Source organism: Xiphias gladius, chromosome 8 (genome assembly GCF_016859285.1).
Source record: "Xiphias gladius isolate SHS-SW01 ecotype Sanya breed wild chromosome 8, ASM1685928v1, whole genome shotgun sequence".
In the NCBI taxonomy this organism is placed as follows: Eukaryota; Metazoa; Chordata; class Actinopteri; order Istiophoriformes; family Xiphiidae; genus Xiphias; species Xiphias gladius.
This window is the reverse complement of record NC_053407.1, coordinates 2,311,857-2,329,058: the sequence shown is the minus strand read 5'-3', so window position 1 is coordinate 2,329,058 and position 17,202 is coordinate 2,311,857. Positions and strand designations below refer to the sequence as shown.

Below are 17,202 nucleotides of genomic sequence, written 5' to 3'. Positions count from 1 at the left end.
GATCCTCTCAGTCAGTTATTGTTCCACACTCTCCTCCAGTCTCCAAGGTTAATTCAATTTGATGCTGCGGTCGTATCTAAAAGTTTAGAGAAACTCAGCAGACAACTAGTAGTGCACAACAGTGTCAATCAGACTACGATTAAAAAAACAAACAAACAGAAACAAAAAACAAACTCGTTTTTACTAGGTTGGTTTAACATTTGTGCTTTTAATTTGAAGCTATCTGACGTTCCTTCTGGTGTTACTCTACTTTCTGTGTCTGACTTCAAACATCTCGCATTGGGTATACAGTTGCAAGCTCCTTGGAAGTCCTTTACAGAGGTGTAGTTCCCAATTCATCCACCCAGCATGAAGCCTTGCACTAGTGCTGGTTACCTTCTGGTTGTTGAGATCTTCGGGCATAATTGCAGACCACTGAACAATCTAAAACTTCTGACCAAAAAATAAACGTTAATTCTCTTTTGAAAATCACCAAGATGAATAAACTTGATTTATTGATTTAATCTTCTGTCTTTGCAAGGGAGTTTTTATGAATCCCTATGAATTTATTTTGCAGACTTAGTTTGTTTTTTCCCAGTTTTTCGGGTGTTTGAGCATTTATAGTATGTGGATATAAATTAAAAGTAATCTTAAACCCACTGAGAAATTACAATAAAGGAAGAACACCACGTTCCTCAAAAACAGATTTATTTAAAAGGTAACATTTAACAAAATAATAATCCAATGGATAGTGTTACACTGATATCAACAACACAAAATTTGTATCATTCTGAGACAAACTCCCTGCACAGCTTAGCACAGCCAATTTATTTTACAATCACTGCTGGTGCTGGAATAATCCATAAATTCCATAAACAATGTTGGGACGTGCGCCATGTGACCGTAACAGTGATCTTAAAATCAGCCGTCTGATCATTACAAAGCTGTGAGAGGGCAAGTCCTGGTCTGTTAGTGAGATAACCTCAGTTGATGGTAAGCACGTCGCTCTGGATCTCATGGCTCAGCTGGGTCTGCAGGTCACTCAGCTTCTTCTTGAGGACGGCCAGTGCTGACATGACGATGGTCTCTGGTCGCAGAGAGCCACATGACTCCACATTGTAAAAGAACCTGCAAGGGGCAAATGAGCCGTGGATGAGTCGTGTTGTGGTTGTGACATTTGCATTTTGATGCACTGCTACCAAATTTGTCTCACGACATGTACTGTACTGAAAGTTTTTAAGTGCAAAGAAAATTCTATCCATACCTTTCTGGTTTTCCATTGGGGTCGTACGGAGCTTGAACCTCATCCTCCTCAATCTCTGAGTATTCACTCTTTGGCCTAGAAAGCAGAGTTATGTCACTTTAGTCAGGGTATATGCACAAGCACTTTGTTTTGGGTTGTGAGAATCTATTCCGTGGTTATCATTCTTTGTTATGCATTTAACACTCAAGAGTGTGTGAGCAATACTAGAATAGATAACGCACCACTCCTCAGGTCGTGGGTAGACTGTGTGCCTCAGGGCATTGTCTGGATCATACTCGAAGGACACCCCCGCTGTCGGGTTCCACTTGGCGTGCTCCTTTCCAAAGCCTTTCTTGGCGTATGCCCTGAGTCGCAGTTCCTGACCTTTACGAAGCTTCACTAGCAAAATGTCTGTTGTGACAGTGAATGACAAAGCAGGAAGCAGAGAGAGCAAGACAAGATAAATGCTTAAAATGTTGGGTTAAAATGATGGAAAGACCAATAATAAGGCAAAATCAAAGACCTTGACAGCCAGTGTTAATCTCTCAATACAACTTAAAGCTTACCATCTTGTTCAACGTAGTCATTGGGATCATTGTCTCGACTCCTAGAAGTAACCTGGAAAGCCACATTAAAACATTATCAGATTTTTCTTCTGCTTCCATGTAGTGACTTCACTAAATGGAGAAAGGACTCACCGGGATGACTTTGGGGTTGTTGGACAAAAGGTCACGTGAGGTAACATGACGCGTCTGATCTTCAGTACATCGAACATCCAGGGTCAACTCAACAGAACACTCTGGACAGAAATCATCACAGGTGCAGTCCTGCCGGAGGATCAGATACAGATAAATACAGGGGCAAATGAGGTCTGAGCTTCACTAAACACAGTTAGAACCAAGAACAAACTCTGCGGGAACTCTGGTATAACATACCATTATTATACACTACATTTATATAAAACTAGGGATTGGAGATATGATTTAAAAAATACTAATAGCAAAACCCAGAGGACCCTCTGCCAGCATTGAATATCTGTTTAGGTGTAGCAAATCTCAAGAGAAACAATCAAGCTGATGTCTATCATGGGTATAATCCAATGTAATAGTTCCTTTGTGGTATTTAGACAAAACTGTTTATCAAGACGAATGGTATTAGGAATTAGCCATGAAACAATTGCAGTCCTACATAAAAGGTGATAAATGATACTACTAAATGTAAGGGCACTTTTTAGGCTCTTTATAATGAAAAATGTATGATTCAACATAAAAAGGAGGATGCAAAACAGGAAATAAGCAAAAGAGAAATTATAAGCATACATACTGTAAGAGATAAAAACAATCCTACTGTATATTTAAAAAAAAAAAAAAACACTGTAAGAATGTATTTAATGAAGGAACCGAGGATCACTGGGACTCAGACTAGAAGACCAACTGGCAAAATCCCAATAAATTGTAGTCTGCGATTTAAAATGTAACTTGTGTTTTAGTACCAGCAGTGGTCCATTATTAATGGTGTTGCATTTAAGGGTTACTGGGCTACCTCATTAATGACTTTTACCAGTATACTTACCCTAGAATACTGCATTTTGTCCACAATGTCATCACTTGTGAGAGGTATGAGACCTGACAAAACAGGAAACATCAATGTAACAGTCACCTTCACATGTATCAGACCTCTGCGGTCATTTTTAAGAAATTACTATCATCAAGTCACAATGATGGCTCATCACAAATACTGTGATACATACCCACTCTGTGAGCAATGAACTCATCATGCAGTACTGATGAATTGGCATCGATCTGGATCCAATCAATCGCTGTAAATAATGTAATGCAAGTTCAATTATTCATAAATTAATTTAAAAATGCGCCACTTTGTCTCTGACGCAGCTGCCTATCACTTCTTTCTCAAACAATGTCCTACCACAGTACTATCTGACTGGTTACACGTCGCAAGTAATAGCATATCAACACTGAAGGCTACTGTGCCACAGACGGGCACAGAGAACAAACATATGCAGACTGGAGCAGCTCCAGTGAGCGAGTGGAGCTGTGTGTCGAAGGTAAGGGAGCAAATATTTCAGAAGTTGCAAAAAAAACATCATAAATTACATTTTTTCAATTATGATGTAGTTTAAATGTAATGACAATTTTTTTTATGTCCAAAGCCAAACACATACTGTAGTATGTTACTTTACCTATGGTGGGAACTTCTGACATAAAGACACGGCGAAGAGAATTTGCAACCCTGAAAAGGAGAAATACAGATGCTTTTAGATGTGAACATAACTTGCACTTAAATGTCCAGTAATGTCACTAACTGTGATAACTACATACTACTACTACTACTACTACTACTACTACTACTACTACTACTACATTTTTGTGCGCCACTGTATCATAATGCAGTTATTTCACGTGTAAGGTCTCATAACATCCGTTTGTTTTGGTGCTGAAGAGAATAATGGCTGCTCTCTGCCACACACATTATTTGAATGGACAAGTAACTGAATACTCACGCCAAATCAGTGTTTTCAATGACAAATTTGACATTTTCGTCTGTCAGTTCTGTGATTTTCACCGTCGGCTGGTTAGCATACGGCATTGTTGGACTTAAGGAAGTCTAAAATGTTGTAAACTCGTTCACACACTCCACTACTACTACTGCTGCTGCTGCTGCTGCTGCTTCAGCTTGAAGGCCTCCACGGAAATATTTACCGTCTGCTGATTGGCCGGGTGACGTAAATCCCGCCCTCTTCTTCTTCTTTGTTTTATGGCCGAATTGCAACCAACCGGAGCATCATCACCACCCACTGCTGTGTCATGGAATCCTTATATACTGGTTATCAAACTAATATCTTTTAGCTATAAGGTAAGTGAAGATGTTTTTGTGAAGATTATTTTAAAGTCTATGCGTTTACTCCCTTTTTGTTTCCAATGAGTCCTTAATACGTGTCTCTCATTTAAATATTTGGGGAAAATTTAAAAAAAACACATGCTCCACTGTTTCCATATGGATGCCTTCCAATGAGCTGCAATGATTAATTTAGTTTCGTGTGACCTAAATTGGATTATTGATTGGTCTCAATGAGGCACGGAAGCGGTCCTTTATTTAACATCCGGGCCAAAGGTGCCTGGAATTTCTTTTTCAAAATAAAAGCGCCCACTTTTATTTTTGAAAAGATAAAGTTTTTTTTTTATCCCGATGGGAAAACTTGTGTATGTAGAATTTAATGTAGTATATTTCAAACTCTTCTTATGGAGAATATTTTTATCTACGTTTAGTCAATCACAGTTAAAGGTTTAAATAATAGTGACTTTTAACTGCAAAACTTTACTCTTGGACTTGTGTTTGCCTGAATTCAACCTTTATAATGGACGACTGATTTCATTTTAATCAGATAATTAAAAGACAAACAGAAACTTTACATATACAATAATAACTACTTTATTGGAGTCTTAATTGATCCAACAACAAAATGACAACTCTGTGTGTCCTTTTATACAAAGAGAAAGAAATGATCTGAGCAGGATAGTGAAATCTTGGGCAGTGAAACAAAGCTGGACAGAGCCGCTGGTCCTGCAGATGAACAGAAATGGAGACCTATGGCCTGTGACAAATTATAGCTTTGTCCATAATCCAATACTTTCAGAGTCATTTCATACAGGTAATCAGAAATAAGAGCAAAAAGAAAATAAATTGATCTTCAGCTCATGACACAAACTAGACGTTCTGTCACGATCAGTCTGACTCGGAGATGTTTTAAGATCATCGCCTCTGGTTCATTCCTGTCAGGTTCTTCAGCTGTAAAAAACAAGACATGCTTGAGCCACATTTTTATCAAGGCATTTAAAAATGTCTTTACATATATTTTAAACAACCCAAATTTTGTAAAATGCAGAGCCTCTGCAGTGTTACCCTGTTAAAAGACACTGAGTGTATAAATCGGTATAAATCTATATGCATGTTTGATTATCACGAGGAAAGGTTTCAAATTAAGAGCACAAATTACCCGACTGCAGGTATAGGTTTAAAAATTGAGTGTATGATTGTTAATGTAGGTGAAGAAGTTTTTGAAAGAAGAATGCATATAAATGATGTATGAGATCCCCGATGCAAATACTTACTGTTACAGCAGCTCCCATTAGCCCCTGCATAACTGCTTCACCAGTCGACTGCACCTACAGAACAAAGTGGAACACACAACTTGCAACATTTGAGTGAAGACAATTTAACATCTGATTCTATGGTTCACTTCTTTCACCCTGAATTCCCTGTACCTGACTTGTGTTATCTGTATCAAAGCATCTTCATCATTTAGTTTGACATTTCCCTTTGCATTTGGACCCACACTCAGGACAACTGGGTTTGTTCAGTAGGAGGAGAATCTGAAGTCAGTTTTGTAATTATTCCACTGATGGGTAAAGCTGGGAATCACAGAGAAGTGGGTGTTCCTAAGTATCAAAGAGAGTCTAAAACAACTCCTTAATGACCACACTTCATCTATTCGCCCTCTTGTTCAACTCTTTAATGCTATAGACGGTGCACTCTACCTGTTTGGCAGTGGTGGCCATGTTGACTACGTCCTGAACGCGGTTGTCAAGGAAGTTCCAGGTGTCCTGGAAGTCTGGAGAAGAATCCTGGACCATCACCAGCTCTGTGGTGTTATAGATACCTGTCAGAGCTGCCCGTTTGGTGTACCAGTTCATCTATATAAAAAAGAGGTTGTACAGACAGTTCATATCGTAAGCTTCTGAAAGAAGCAACGCAAATTTATTTCTACTGCAGATTTTTGAATTACAAGGAAACTACTTGTACTTGATACTGAAATGCATACAATAAGTAGCATATACAGAAGAATACACTAGATAAAGTTCAATAAAGTGCAACAGCAGCAAGGGAAAAGAGGAGAAGAATTATAGACAGAAACAACTTAAACTGCACACTCTGTATGACATATCCCTACATCTGTGAGAAAGAATACAGTTAGTTCAGGGAGGAACATCATTTAAAAGCACAGGGCAGGATTAACAGGACCTTGCAGCTAAACAGACAAGACAGAGTGTTCCAGCAGGCACTCGGTGGACAGTATTTTCTAATAAAGGTAAATCAGGCTGCCTTGATCACTCTTCACCATCATTTGCTGCAGCTACATTCGCTTTTTAGCTTCTTTTGATCTACTACATATCAAGATTAAAAATATCTTCAGTCTGACTAAACTACGATTCTAGACAGATTTCCTTCTTCACAGTTGATCAGGTGCCATGTGGTCACAACAGTATATACAAAAAATAGTGTCTCACTAACATACAGAGCTCTTGCAAGACAGCGGTTTCAGTTAATTTTTTAAAATTTTGCTCTATGTATTTCTGCACACGAGCTATGGCTTGAAAGCCATAAAACAGCCGTCCAAAAACAAAATAAAAATGATTCACATGGGCACTTTGCTACCACATTGGAGTTCTGCTTTATGATTTGATCACTACAGCTCTGATGACAGGAACAGTTATCATCCATCCTAATGTAATTCATACTACCAAATGTATTACCTTCCAGTTAGAAATGTTCTCCAATCACCATTAGTTTTCTTTTGTATGACTTGTGAGTCTGCACTATTTCTGAAATCTATGTTTTTAGGAAGTGTGTCTTAAGGTATGCGTTAAAAAGAGACAGAAATCAAACAAAGAAGTGTGTTGTGTTACTGTATATATCTTTGACTTTTCTTTATATCACTTTTTTCTCATTGAAATATGGAAGATAACAGGGTTATTATTTTTCCAAATACAAGCAATTAAAACATTGCAATTATTTGGTCCGTTTTGGCACATTAGGCAGCAGTCACATTGACAACCACTTCTGATGTTACTATCAGGCTGTAAAGGAAGCAAGAATAGATTATGAATGGGACCAAGAACAATTTGAAAATCCATAATTTCCTTTTGTTAAAACATTTCAGAGTGCATTATCATACTTAAACCAAGTATAAACCAACTGAAAATCATCAGTCTGTCTTTTAAACTTCTTCTGGTCAATGTGGTGAGAGTATATGGTTTCTTAATAGTTTGAATTCATCACTAGTTTTTGCTCTGGTTACTTGCAGCCTAATATAAGCTGGGCGTGATTTGAAACAATGATTAAACTTTTGACTGAAGCTATGAAAAGACAAACACATACAAATACAAGATAATTAATTTCTATGGTGTAAATAGGGACAGAGACAAGGGTTGGTGGGGAGAGGGCAAGTAACCTGGAAGGTGGCAGGCCGGATATTGTGGGGGTGGTGATGAAAGGGGGACAGGAAGGTATGAAGAGAAGAAGAAGGGGATCGAGGGTGAATGGATCCACTCACATCTGTGGATCGGTCTCCAGCATAGTACCAGATGTCGTCCACTAGGGTGGACAGGTGCTTCAGGCTGTCCGGGATGTTGTGAGGAAGGAGCAGGATGCTCATTGCCTGAGGACACAGAGACAAGGTTGAGGATCAAATGTAGTTTCTGCTTCAGTCCTGGTAATCTCTGTTGTGACTCATCATCATGCACACTATACCTGTGGCCATGTTTCAATGTAAGGGATGTACATCCTCAGTCTGGTTTCTACAGCATCTCTTAGAAAGTCAGCAGTCTTCTTTGGTCTGAAACACAAGTGCCAAAGCCAAAAGCTGAATTGTGCAATCTTCTATTTGGAGGCCGAGGTTTTTAGAGCCTAGAAAAAACAGCAGACTGTAAATGACCGACTTCAGGTAGGTGCGTGACATCAAAAAAGAAGAGAATGCTTTCGCTGAATTTCAAGAAAACTGAATGTTATAAAAGTAAATAAAAATCATCGTGTGTGTGTGTGTGTGTGTGTGTGTGTGTGTGTGTCCGTACTCAGCCTGGCCCAGCTGGACCTGCTTGTGTTGTTCAGCCAGGATCTCTGTCAGCTGTGAGTTGCACTGGGCGATGAAATGTAGGACCAAGTCACCAGCTCCATTGTGGAACATACCAGTGGAAGCAGAGGACAGGCCCAGTGTCTGGTGCCAACACACAACAACAACAACAACAACAACAACAACAACAACACACACACACGGACGTACACGCGTGTACACACACACACACACACACACACACACACACACACACACACACACACACACGTTTCTGTGCGTTTTTACATCTACATAGACACAATCCATGATACATATATGATGATGTTGACGACAGTCACCTATAGAGACTGCGAAATAAATCTTGTAAATTCCTTCCATGCCACGCTGTTTAGAGATGGATATAATAGCTTGGTAGTAGTTTGTGTCAGACTGTACAATATCATTTTTCAGTCATATCATATTGTGTGATGAAAGATTGATGAATCGTAGTGCCACAGCGTACATAGGATGAATAAAATAGATGCAAGCAGACACGTGTCATCAACTCAAGTCAGCCCTCTGACCTGCTCTCTATTTTTAAATGCAGCGAAACAAACAACAGCTAAAGAGGATACCACAGAATGCCGATTTTGCTAAATGATCTTGGGATTAATGTGTTTTAAGTAGCAGCATGCAAGATAGTAGTAAGAACAACCTAGATCCCAGGAACGGATCTGGGCTGTGAGGCAATTCTGGTGTAGTGGCTATGCTCTGTACAGCAGGATCACATGACACACTGGCCCAAAAAGCCTTTTTCCCCAAACAAAAACACTAGGTAAGCAGGATCTGTAAAAACAGTGACTGCATTTTTTTTCAGTGTAAAAAATTTGGAAAGTCTCAAAGAGCTGTATCATTAAATTATTTCAAGCCAGGGAGCCAACAGGAAGTCTGTCGGCCCTGCCAGAGGAAGTCTCTAATGTGCAGGATCTCAGCTTGTTTGGCTGGGGAATGTCTCTGGTGCACAAACCTGACGCAAGGTTTTGACATGTCTATCCAGTGACCAACTTTTATAGGATTGAACGGTGTGCCATCTTGGGACATGGAATTCAGTTTACGTTAATACATCCATGGTCTATTTTGTGTCATTTTGTGCCGTACTCTGATTGGTTGGTTTGAAAATGCGTTTCGTAGCAGCAGTCACATAATGCGATTTTGCTCCCTACATTTTTGACACTGTCAGACTGTCTTTGGTTGCCAGAGCCATACAAGTACAATCTAAGACAACAATTTTTCAATTGACATCCAAAGATTTCACCACATTTCTCTCTAAATTCTAAACTTTTGTCTAAGACGGCCCAAAATTGCATAGTATGTGGGGCCCCTAAGTCATGTGAGGTACATGAAAACCAATGGAAACCCTCTGTCCCCTCCCCGAAAGTACGTTGAAGCATTTCTATAAAAGAATATCTGGCAAATGTTCCCTAACAGTATATTTAGGCTACGTGTGATGTGATGTGAATAAAGCATGATATGTTTAAGTGCTCTAACTGTTGACTGTGTTTGTTCGAAAAGCTGCAGCTTCATTTTAACAGCAGCTCACCTCAGCACCAGCCGCAATGGCTTCTATGGTCCAGCTGTGCTGCGGGACGAATTCCAGGGCAGCAGCCAGGATTCGAGCTTGAAGCTGCTCCTCTGTTTCATATTCTTCACTCTGCTCTCCGCTCTGGTCCTTGTAACTTTACAAAGACACACAAACAGTGATGTTTCAGCATAAACATGGGACAGAGAGAGAGAACATTTCACGAATTGAGGTCAGGAGTAGCTCTTTTGCATCAGGAAGCTGCTGTTTGAACTTCAATATCTGGAAACTGTAATGCTTATAAGGTGATGTTACTAAACTGCACACAACAAAATTATTTATTAGCACAAAAATTCTACATAATAGATATTCTGCTGGCTGGAGACATTTTTTATCGACTGACCTGGTGTTTGGCCTTGAAGCCTCCTCTACTGCTGGCTCAGATGCTGGGTCTCCCTGGGAAGCTGCTGTTGTGTCCTGTTCAGTAGAGTGAGCCTGGTAGTGCTGATGGTAGGTTGTGGATGAGGAGGAGGGGGGTTTGTCAACTTTGGATTCATCCTGAAGCCTCAGTGCTGCACAATGGAAGCCTCGTCTCAGGCTGCTCCACTGGGGGTTTGTTGCTGTTGGTGCAGCCACCACTGCAGCGGGGAATATTTTGTTTAGCTTCTAAGAAACTCCACAATGAAATCTTGATATGAAATTGGGATTTTTTTCTCAAGTAACTCATAAATAACTCTTGGATGATTTACTTTAAAACAAAAACATTGAAAAGATGAAAACATATTGGTCTCCACAATTCTTCATTGAACTACCAATATAACAGAACTTTCAGATATCACATACACCTCTACGGGTAGTTGCCCCACTCTCTTTTGAGCAATTGCTCCAGTTCTCAGTTTTGAAGGAAGCCCTTTCCCTACTGCTGTTTGCAGATCTCTCCATAGGTGTGATTGGATTTAGACTATCCAAGAAGAGTTGTTGAACAACTGGCAACTGGACGTGGTTGTAGATAGTTGAAGAAGTTTCACCCCTCATTCAAAAAGCTTCTTCAGTTCTGTGGATTTAGACTAATTTGTGACCCCCCTTCATTGAGTTGCACCAACCCAAAAAAAAAAAAGCTTGTGTGAATCTGTTTGGCAGTTGCATCAGGCTCTTTCTCCTGCACTTATACAATCCTTCACTGTAATCTTTCATCAGCTTTTCTCTTGCAGCCATGTGCCTCACATATCTGAATAACGTTGTGCACAGTGTGTACAGCAACATTAAGGTCCCGAAAAGGACTTTTAGCCTTGACATTTTTGATTCTTTGCTACAAACCTTTCGTGACATAAAACAGCAAAATTATATCCAGCAGATACCTGGACTATGAGTGCACGCCCACTGACTACACCCTGCAAAATATATTGAATTATGTACACCAGCTTTTGGTCATAGACCTTATTCAGACAAACAAGACAAAACATTTGCCTTGTATATATAAACCTTGTGTGGGTAATTATATAGAGTGTGCAGATTCTATTGTGCGAAAGTTATTTTTTGTATCACTTGAAAGCCTGTGAATTTTACAGACATCACAAATCACACCATGTGAGTTTAAGTACATACTACAAGGGAATCAACTGTCCGAAAACAAGTTATTTCTTGCAATTTGTAAAGGTGCCAATAATATTGCTCATTGTACATTTTATGCTTCACGTGTGACATGAGATCAGATTTAGTTTTTCTGTCAGCTGTTTGGTTTTGTTCCACCGCAAACCAAATTAGTAAGTAAATACCAAAGTGCTTTTAAATTCAACAATTTCCAGGAAGAGACTGTGCATAATAGGAATAAATGTGCAAAGGTTACACGACTGTATTTACTAGAATATGACTTCACCGTTTATTTCAGTGGATGAATATAAAGGTTGGCAGAACTGTGGTACTTATAATCCTTAAACATTGGAATTTAGATGGGAACGCTGTATAGCAGATTGCACCATCTGTTCCCTAGATGAATGAGTAGCTTCTTTCGATTCTGTGTCAACATCAGCACTTGTTGTACATTCACACAGGGAAATCTAAGATATACACTCAGTTGTCAGTTTATTACTTCCACCTAGTTAAATCTAATGAGGTCTAATTCAACAGTCCAGCAGTGAATCTTACCTTTACAAAGGTTATGATGTTTAGATTGTGATGAAACTGTTTTAGATAGGTGCTGATTCAAGTTTATTGTCATTTTGGAGGCTGCGGTATGCGGTTATCTTGAATTTCGCTACGGACAGGTCTTCGTATTAATTTGTCCAGCCCATTTTTATCAAAGAGGGTAGGCTGAATGAGAGAAACACATCTCCGTATGATGCAATAAAACTCAACAGCACCACAAGCTACAGCCGACGAAATTATCCTACAGTTGAATCAACACCTCTCTATAAAAGTTTCAATAAAAACTGAACAGTATAATTGTCCCAAAGGAGGATTTATTGCAGGGCTGTTGAATTATACTTCATTACTTTTAGCCAGGCGGATGTCATAAACTGCCAACTGAGCGAAATGTATATCGCAAATTTAGGAGAAACATGCTTTGACAGTTTGCATAACCGGAGAGCGAACGCCCCCCAGTTGCAGGAACTTGTTTACCCACCAACGCATGCCTAAATAGTAAGGTCAGCAAAATCGTAGCACCATGTCAACCAACAATTATCCGCTTAATAATTTGTTTTTAATGTTTCCCAGTTCTGTCCTTCATAATCACCTTCTATGACAAGTGACTTTGGCACGGAGAGCTAACGTCAACACTGGCTCTTTTCAACTTCAGGTAACTACAACCAGAAAGAACGGACGGTACAGGAATAATTTCCCAGGCTGTTCATTATTACATGAAACTACAATAATACAGCGGCCCGGTCTTACCGCCGCTCAGCCCCCGAAGTGCCCTTCCAGCCCGCAGACCTCTCAGCAGCGCCGCCATATCCAGCCGCACTGAGAGGTTTTTTTTTTTTTTTTTTTTTTTTTTTTGGACACAGCTGCGTCACTTTAGCGCGACTCAGTTGAGAAATACAAAGTAATAAAGCTAGTTAGAATTAGGCAGAAAACCAAGTATGCACTCTTCAATTCAAATTGCATTAGACATATTTTCTATTGAAGTTAATGAAAAAACAACAGCAGTAACAAATGTGGGTATGCGATTTTTTCTGTCCAAATTACTTCATACTATTCCTAAAACATATAGCCTACGACACGTCCACCGGATACTCGAATGACCAAAACGTTTTATTTTGAAAATTGAAAGCGGAAATTTTTTTTTTTTTTTTTTTTTTTTTTTTTTTTACATAAGATAACTTGACACTGTAACTGCCACCAAGCTAGCAGGTAGGTCATTGAGTACATTCGATTAAAATTTTAATTAGTTAACTATTTTAGTGACCAAAAGTATGTATGAACAATCATACAAAAACATGAATAAATTTTATTCGCGGGTAGTCGTGTCCCGGACTCTCGCAGTGTTAACGACGGACTTACGAATGGGATAAGGACCGGCGTCTTCTGCGTCACGCTGTTTGCTTGATGTAACGGAGAGCTAACTTTGCTTTTCAGCAGTATCGACAGCAAGTTATTCCGCTAACTACTAGTTAGTCAGGTGAACTCTTTTAACTATATCATTATTTATAGGTTAAATTGATAACTACTTTTTTTGACTTCGCATTTCGGGGAAATTAATTTAGGTAATAACCTGTTTAGAGAGAACCTTCTAGACCACTACAGTTTTCAGGTTTTAGTTTAGAATAACATTTTATATTACACTAACAATATTCTTTGTTATCATGGACTAGCTGCTAGATGGGCCGTATCTATGGTAATCATATAATATCGTTAAGGTCATATCTAGGTTTTTAATCGAAGCCAGGATGAAACAAACAATTATGCAATTATGCTACCACCACTATATTAAGAATGTTACTTGTTATTAAATGAATATTGGATAGTTTTATGTTCATTTAACATTCTTTGAATATCATGATGGAGACTACAGTCACATTATTAGCAAACATTATAACAAATTCCGAGAACCTTTACTTTCTCCAGGAAATCATGGCAGACCTTGGCATCAAAGCAGGAGACAAGGTGCTGTTTGTTTGGGCTCAGTCCTCAGCACCAGCAGCCCTGAAACAGTATGCAGAGGAACTGGGTGCCACCGTTGGAGCAGATGGCAAAGTGTCAGTGGAGAACATGGAGAGACTATTGCTTTGTGAGTCTCTTTAAGCTTGACTTTAAATTACGCTATACAAGACTTTTATTAAAAAAAATAAACACTTGGTTCACTAGCCTGACTCAAAGTATGGCTGCAACTGAGTGTTTTATCACCACAAATGTAGATGCTGTAACTCATCCTCTTATCGCAAACACAATTCTGGTGTAGGTATGTACACTTATTATACACAGGAAGGCATGACTCAAAAGTCAGGAGTAAAATTTTCTCCCCTCAGCCTCCCATTCAGCATCCACCTTTGACTGGGTGCTCTCTTGCCTTCTGGCTGACAGCTCCTCCTTCCACAGTTCAGAGACTCTAGTCGAGATGGCCAGAGTGCTGAAACCTGGAGGGAAGCTAGTTCTGGATGAACCAGTTAATGGTGAGAAACAAAAGTGTTGTTATGTTATAAATTATTTTATACATTTAGATGGCAGAGATGTGATTGAAGTCTCCAGAAGGAAATGTCAAATAATGTGCATTATTTTATTGGAAGTTGAATTCTCTGAGTCAGGCGAGATTTTGGACCCCTCCAAGATAAAGTCACCATAATATGGCAAAGTTAATTGGAAATTGTATAGAGGCTTTCTTGTGTGTTTTACTATGTGTTGGAGTTGTTCCTTTCTCTGTTCCAGGAGCTGAGATGCAAATTGTGAGGACTGCTGATAAGGTGATGTCAGCTCTGAAGTTGTCGGGCTTCATGTCGGTGAAAGAGGTCAGTGAGAGTGGATCCAGCAAAGAGTTGCAGGATAAAATATGCACATACACAAAGGGCTTGAACACTAAATCTTTCTTACGTGTCTAACTTTGTAGTGATTTTGTGAAAATGTTTCCTGCAACTACACCATTGCACATTAATGTGTGTACAAGAGGGAAGTGTTGCTCTTATCAAACCACAATGTGCAGTACAGGAACGCATCCCAGAAACATAATCTTCGGGTTGACCTCATAAAATAAATATAAATCTGATATAAATCTTATGTTACTATTTTGTAAAAATCTGCACCAGTAAAATCCTGTTGCAGAATGTCTCCTTTTTGACCTGTTGACCTTCTTGCCTCCTCTCCATCTAGGTCAGTAAAGCAGAACTGAGCCCACAGGCATTGAGCTCCCTCAGGACTACCACTGGTTACCAAGGAAACACCCTGTCTAGAATCCGCATATCTGCCTCCAAACCCAACTATGAGGTGGGATCATCCAGCCAGATTAAACTGTCGTTTGGGAAAAAGACACCCATGCCAGGTTGGTTTATAAGTGCGGTTGACTAATTTTTCTAAATGTATTTTTGTCCAAAATTGTTAAATTCAAGGAGATCCCTGTTCATCTTTTGGGAGATTTTTTCATTTGTCCGTCACAGGTGATGCCTCTGAAACCACAGGTCAGATTTTGAAAAAATTGTCTCTCAATGGCTAAAAGTACTCTGACTCACCAAAGGTAACGAATTGCATGATAACCAGTCATATCCCACACACTGCTGGATGCAGTTTGCATTAAATGACATTGGTTCTCTACAAATGTGGATACATGATGTCTTTCCCATTGGTTTTAGTTTGTAGAGATAGTATCGAGTTGAGATTGTACGTATGTATGTTGTGGTCCAACATACATAAAAATGTTAGCCCAAGTTAAACTTTGTGCAGCTTCTTGTGGACATGTAGTTGAACGTCAAATGGTTATTTTCCTTGTGGACATAAAGTTTTGTACACACATAGAATTATTACTCTGATCTTTACAGATTATATCTAATGTTTTGCATGTAATTAATCACTGAATTATCCATCACAAAATGGATCTCAGTAGTTAGTAGTTCGATCAGCACAACACTTGGTACACATGTATGAGACTGTATTAAAGGTTTTTTTTTTAAAGTACTAAAAAACATTTTAGGTTTCTTGATTTGAGTGGTTATCTACTGCAGAGCAAAATGTAGAGATTTGTGACCAAGCAATTATAAGGTTCCTTCACTTTCTTTACTTACTTTTTGTTTTCAGTCAGGGTCCATTATTAGCATCAGTATGTGTCAGTGTGTCAGGTTTTGTTTCTGAGAATACGCATAATCAGTGAATTGCCAAATTGTATTTAATTGCGTAACAGATCATGGACTTTGACCAATGAGCTGTCCCTCACAGTTTCTCGTGAAACTGTACCATTTCAATTGTTGTCAAAGTTGATGTATTTGCTAATGTCTGTAGTTGTAGCAGAGAAACCTGCCCTGGATCCCAACACTGTCAAAATGTGGACGCTCTCAGCAAATGACATGGATGATGACGATGTGGTGAGAATCAATTTGTATCTCTCAAATCACTAAATACAGTTTGGCCAGCTGGGCAGATGGGCTGCACGATTGATCATTTTTGAATCGCGATCTCAATTCACACCCATCTTCAGTCTCATTTTTACATGACAACAATTCTCCCATGTTACCATTAACAGCGAGATCCGCCGCATCAAACCAAGTGCTCCCTTTTCTCCCTAAGCCATTAGGACAAATGACAGAACTATGTTTCCCCATGCGATGGTCTGTAAACAGTTAGATGGGGAAGATTTGAAAACAAATCTAATGTGTGTGTCATGGTGAAATAAAAAGCAAAATGACAGATAGATTACGATATGCTGCTGCTGTGTGCAGCTAATAAACAGTTTGTCACTCAAGTTTTACTGTCAGCATATTGATGGTTGCACCACAGTATGTGTAGTCTGGGGAAGGAATAAATAAACATGCCTCTGCTCCTGTTTGAAGCCTCAAAAGGTTGATTTATTAGATAGTTGGCTGTCAAATAAAAAAAGGAATACAATTGAGGTTTCCTTGGTCTGCACTGTCATGTTAGATCATACAGCACAGTATATAGTGTTTTAGTTTACATTTGTAATGTACAGTGTGAGAACCGGGTACCTTGGCTGTGCAAAGTTGATATGAGTCTCAAATTTCAGTAATGATCATCTTCCTAAAGAAAATATGAAATGTAGTTATAAGGAAGAGAGAATATGTTGCTTGAGAATTGTGATCTCAATTCTGATTTATAAAAAAAAAAAAAAAAAATCATGATTCACATTTTACCTGTAATTGTGCAGGGAGATACACATTTTCTCTAAACTGTAGTGTACCACCTCGTAAATGGTAGCCTTTTCATATTCAGAGGTGGTATATGTCATGCTAGGGGTCCCGCAGTTATATTTTCCCTTCTGTTCTCATTGTCTAGGATCTGGTAGACTCTGATGCTTTGCTTGATGAAGATGACTTGAAAAAGCCAGATCCGGCTTCTCTTAAAGCCCCAAGTTGTGGAGAAGGAGCTGGGAATAAGAAGAAAGCCTGCAAGAACTGG

The 17,202-nt window shown here is 39.1% G+C and overlaps 3 protein-coding genes across 5 annotated transcripts in view; 1 reads left to right on the top strand and 2 right to left on the bottom strand.

Moving 5' to 3' along the window:
- Positions 1-670: 670 nt before the first annotated feature.
- Positions 671-4,292, bottom strand: polr2c (RNA polymerase II subunit C). Of its 2 annotated transcripts, none has more exons than XM_040132082.1 (9): positions 3,943-4,292; positions 3,423-3,472; positions 2,973-3,041; positions 2,795-2,847; positions 1,921-2,049; positions 1,789-1,840; positions 1,465-1,633; positions 1,244-1,318; positions 671-1,107 (listed from the first exon to the last, which is right to left on the bottom strand). In XM_040132082.1, exons 2-9 carry the CDS (start codon positions 3,442-3,444, stop codon positions 963-965), a joined length of 714 nt encoding a protein of 237 aa, XP_039988016.1. In that variant the 5' UTR covers positions 3,445-3,472; positions 3,943-4,292; the 3' UTR covers positions 671-962. The 2 variants fall into 2 exon arrangements, with proteins under 2 accessions (XP_039988016.1, XP_039988015.1); XM_040132081.1 differs by lacking the exon at positions 3,943-4,292 and adding an exon at positions 3,744-3,920.
- Positions 4,293-4,654: 362 nt separating this feature from the next.
- On the bottom strand, positions 4,655-12,639 carry coq9 (coenzyme Q9 homolog (S. cerevisiae)). Its single transcript, XM_040133053.1, has 9 exons — positions 12,544-12,639; positions 10,055-10,289; positions 9,673-9,808; positions 8,092-8,234; positions 7,772-7,856; positions 7,575-7,679; positions 5,779-5,934; positions 5,353-5,406; positions 4,655-5,029 (listed from the first exon to the last, which is right to left on the bottom strand). The coding sequence occupies exons 1-9, from the start codon at positions 12,599-12,601 to the stop codon at positions 4,994-4,996; spliced, it is 1,008 nt and encodes a 335-aa protein (XP_039988987.1). The 5' UTR covers positions 12,602-12,639; the 3' UTR covers positions 4,655-4,993.
- Positions 12,640-12,935: 296 nt separating this feature from the next.
- Positions 12,936-17,202, top strand: part of ciapin1 (cytokine induced apoptosis inhibitor 1) — a 5,361-nt gene continuing 1,094 nt past the window's right edge. The window contains exons 1-8 of one of the 2 annotated variants that reach the window (XM_040133055.1): positions 12,985-13,002; positions 13,231-13,270; positions 13,717-13,879; positions 14,118-14,261; positions 14,515-14,594; positions 14,953-15,121; positions 16,072-16,154; positions 17,080-17,201. In XM_040133055.1, the coding sequence (XP_039988989.1) occupies positions 13,723-13,879; positions 14,118-14,261; positions 14,515-14,594; positions 14,953-15,121; positions 16,072-16,154; positions 17,080-17,201 (755 nt within the window). In that variant the 5' untranslated portion in view covers positions 12,985-13,002; positions 13,231-13,270; positions 13,717-13,722. Of the gene's footprint in view, positions 13,003-13,230; positions 13,271-13,716; positions 13,880-14,117; positions 14,262-14,514; positions 14,595-14,952; positions 15,122-16,071; positions 16,155-17,079; position 17,202 lie in introns of both variants that reach the window. The other variant, XM_040133054.1, reaches the window with a different exon arrangement.

Coding starts and splice junctions, on each gene's coding strand:
- polr2c (XM_040132081.1), bottom strand. CDS start 3,829: ATGCCGTATGCTAACCAGCCGACGGTGAAAATCACAGAACTGACAGAC. Junction 3,473..3,743: donor ATTGAAAACACTGATTTGGC/GTGAGTATTCAG, acceptor TCTCCTTTTCAG/GGTTGCAAATTCTCTTCGCC. Junction 2,050..2,794: donor ACAAAATGCAGTATTCTAGG/GTAAGTATACTG, acceptor ATCCTCCGGCAG/GACTGCACCTGTGATGATTT.
- coq9 (XM_040133053.1), bottom strand. CDS start 12,601: ATGGCGGCGCTGCTGAGAGGTCTGCGGGCTGGAAGGGCACTTCGGGGG. Junction 9,809..10,054: donor GCTTCAAGGCCAAACACCAG/GTCAGTCGATAA, acceptor GTCTTTGTAAAG/TTACAAGGACCAGAGCGGAG. Junction 7,680..7,771: donor ACATTGAAACATGGCCACAG/GTATAGTGTGCA, acceptor CTGTGTCCTCAG/GCAATGAGCATCCTGCTCCT.